This window comes from Eimeria tenella, genomic scaffold (genome assembly GCF_000499545.2).
Source record: "Eimeria tenella Houghton genomic scaffold, Eth_scaff3562, whole genome shotgun sequence".
In the NCBI taxonomy this organism is placed as follows: Eukaryota; Apicomplexa; class Conoidasida; order Eucoccidiorida; family Eimeriidae; genus Eimeria; species Eimeria tenella.
The window spans coordinates 1-2,039 of NW_013544507.1; the positions used below are offsets into that span (position 1 = coordinate 1).

The 2,039-nt window shown below is 58.3% G+C and overlaps 1 protein-coding gene across 1 annotated transcript; it reads right to left on the minus strand.

Moving 5' to 3' along the window:
* Positions 1 to 186: 186 nt before the first annotated feature.
* Positions 187 to 1,400, minus strand: ETH_00043320 (zinc finger (CCCH type) protein, putative; the record flags this gene model as incomplete). Its single annotated transcript, XM_013379568.1, has 5 exons — positions 187 to 201; positions 407 to 501; positions 746 to 826; positions 1,046 to 1,178; positions 1,372 to 1,400. Coding segments are annotated over 5 exons (353 nt in total), but the record flags the coding sequence as incomplete, so codon positions are not given.
* Between the last annotated feature and the right edge of the window lie 639 nt (positions 1,401 to 2,039).

Consider the following 2,039-nt stretch of genomic DNA (forward strand, 5'->3'; position numbering starts at 1 on the left):
GCTGCTGCTGCTCCTGCTGCAGCCGCCCCTGCAGCAGCCTGCTGCCCCTCTGCTGCTCCCTTCTTCGCCTTGTTTCTTATCACTGCTGCTTCTGCTGTTGCTGCTACATTCAAACTGGCAGCACCCCTCAGCTCCTCCAGCAAAGCCACAATGTTCAGGCCGTGCACAGAGGCAAATTTCTCCAGTTCAGTGCGTCGGTAGCTGCAGCAGCAACAGCAGCAACAGCAGCAGCAGCAGCAGCAATAGTGTCAGCAGCACGTGAGGCAGCAGCAGCAGATGTGTTGCGCGCAGCAGCTACAGTTGCTGCGTCCAGCGGCATCCACGGCAAACTACAGCACTAACGGCACGTGTAGCAGCAGAAGAACGAGCCGTTCCTGCTGCTGTTGCTGCTGCTGCTGCTGCTTACTTCCGCTTTCTCAACTCCTGCTCTCCATGCGCATGACGGCAACTCTCTCCTGCGGGGCAGACGCCTCCGCGCACCCAGAACTTGCACAACTTTGTCTGCAGCAGCAGCAGCAGCAGCAGCAATCGCAGCAGCAGTTTAGAGAGCAGCCCAGAGCTGCAGCAACAGCAGCAGCTGCTGCACATCGCTGCACTTCGGATGCGCACACAGCAGCAGCAGCAAAAGCCGCAGAAGCAGAAAGTACTCGGAACTACACCAGCTAAAGCACAAACCCAGCAGCTCCAGCAGCAACAGCAACGGCAGCAGCAGCAACGGCAGCAACAGCAGCAAAAGAAGACGTGCTTTGTAATAGTCGCTCGTGCTGCGCAGCTCTGCCTCGCCGTGGGCGAAAAGACACGAGCCGTCTGTAGCTGGGCAAGTTCCCTGAAGCACCAAAGCCCTAAACCCTAAACCCTAAACCCTAAACCCTAAACCCTAGGCGGTAAAGGCGCGCGCTGTATCCCAAGATCTGCACCCCCTGGGAGGGTTTAGGGTTTCCGGTGTGCGGCGCGCGTTCGGCCGCCTCCGTGCACCGGCCCTAGGGTTTAGAATCTAGGGTTTAGGGTTTAGGGTTTAGGGTTTAGGGTTTAGGGTTTGGCATACCGCCTGCCAGTGCACACACATCTTGGTTTTGGTCAGCGCCGGAGGCTCCCGCAGCTCCTCCTCGCTGTGGGCGTAGCTGCAGGTGTGGCTTTTGCTGCAGCTGCCGTTCAAGAAGTTCTGGCACATCTTGATGCTGCAGCAGCAGCAGCAGCAGCAGCAGCAGCAGCAGAAAAGATCGATTAACTGTTTGTGGTTCTTGTTTTTAATTGCTATTCGTTCAATACTTAAACCCCAAACGCCGAGAAGGAGCAAGACGCACGAAGAACGGGTTCCCAAACCCTAAACCCTAAACCCTAAACCCTAAACCCTAAGCCCTAGATGCTCACCGGAAGAACTGGTCCTCCACTTGGTGGGGCTTCCGCTTAAGCATTGAATGCGTTGCGTCGCTTTGAGCTCTGGTGCGAGTTCTGCTGCTGCTGCTGCCGCCGTTGCTGCAGTTGCAGTTGCTGCTGCTGCTGTACCGAATATTGCTGTTGCTGCTGACTCTGTTTCTTGGCGGCCTCGTGCAGCGCCGTTTCCTCGCACTATTGCTGGCAGCAGGAGCAGCTGCTGCTGCTGTTGGCGCTGCAGCAGTAGCAGCAATCCCCTCTGCGAGAGTCCCCACCTTGTTGCTGCTCCCCATGCCGCCAGCTGCTGCAGCAGTTGCTGCTGCTACTCCCACTGCTGCTAAACTCTTGTGCTGCTGCCGCCGCTGCTGCCGATTATGGCGTTGCTGTCGCACCTGTACATTGGGCCCGGCCAGCTGCTCTGTCACAGGATCTTGCTGCTCGTGTTCTCCCTCATCTGGCTGCTGCAGCAGCAGCTGCTGCTGCTGCTGCCGCTGCTGCTGCTCTTCATCGAGGGCTTCAGAGCTGTCTGCTGCGGTCATAATGATGGTCGGGAGGGGTTCGTGCTGCAGCTGCTCCTCGTGCAGCTCCTGCAGCTCCTGCAGCGGCTGCAGCTGCTGCTGCTGCTGCTGCTGCTCCAGCGGCTGCTGCTGCTGCTGCTGCTGCAG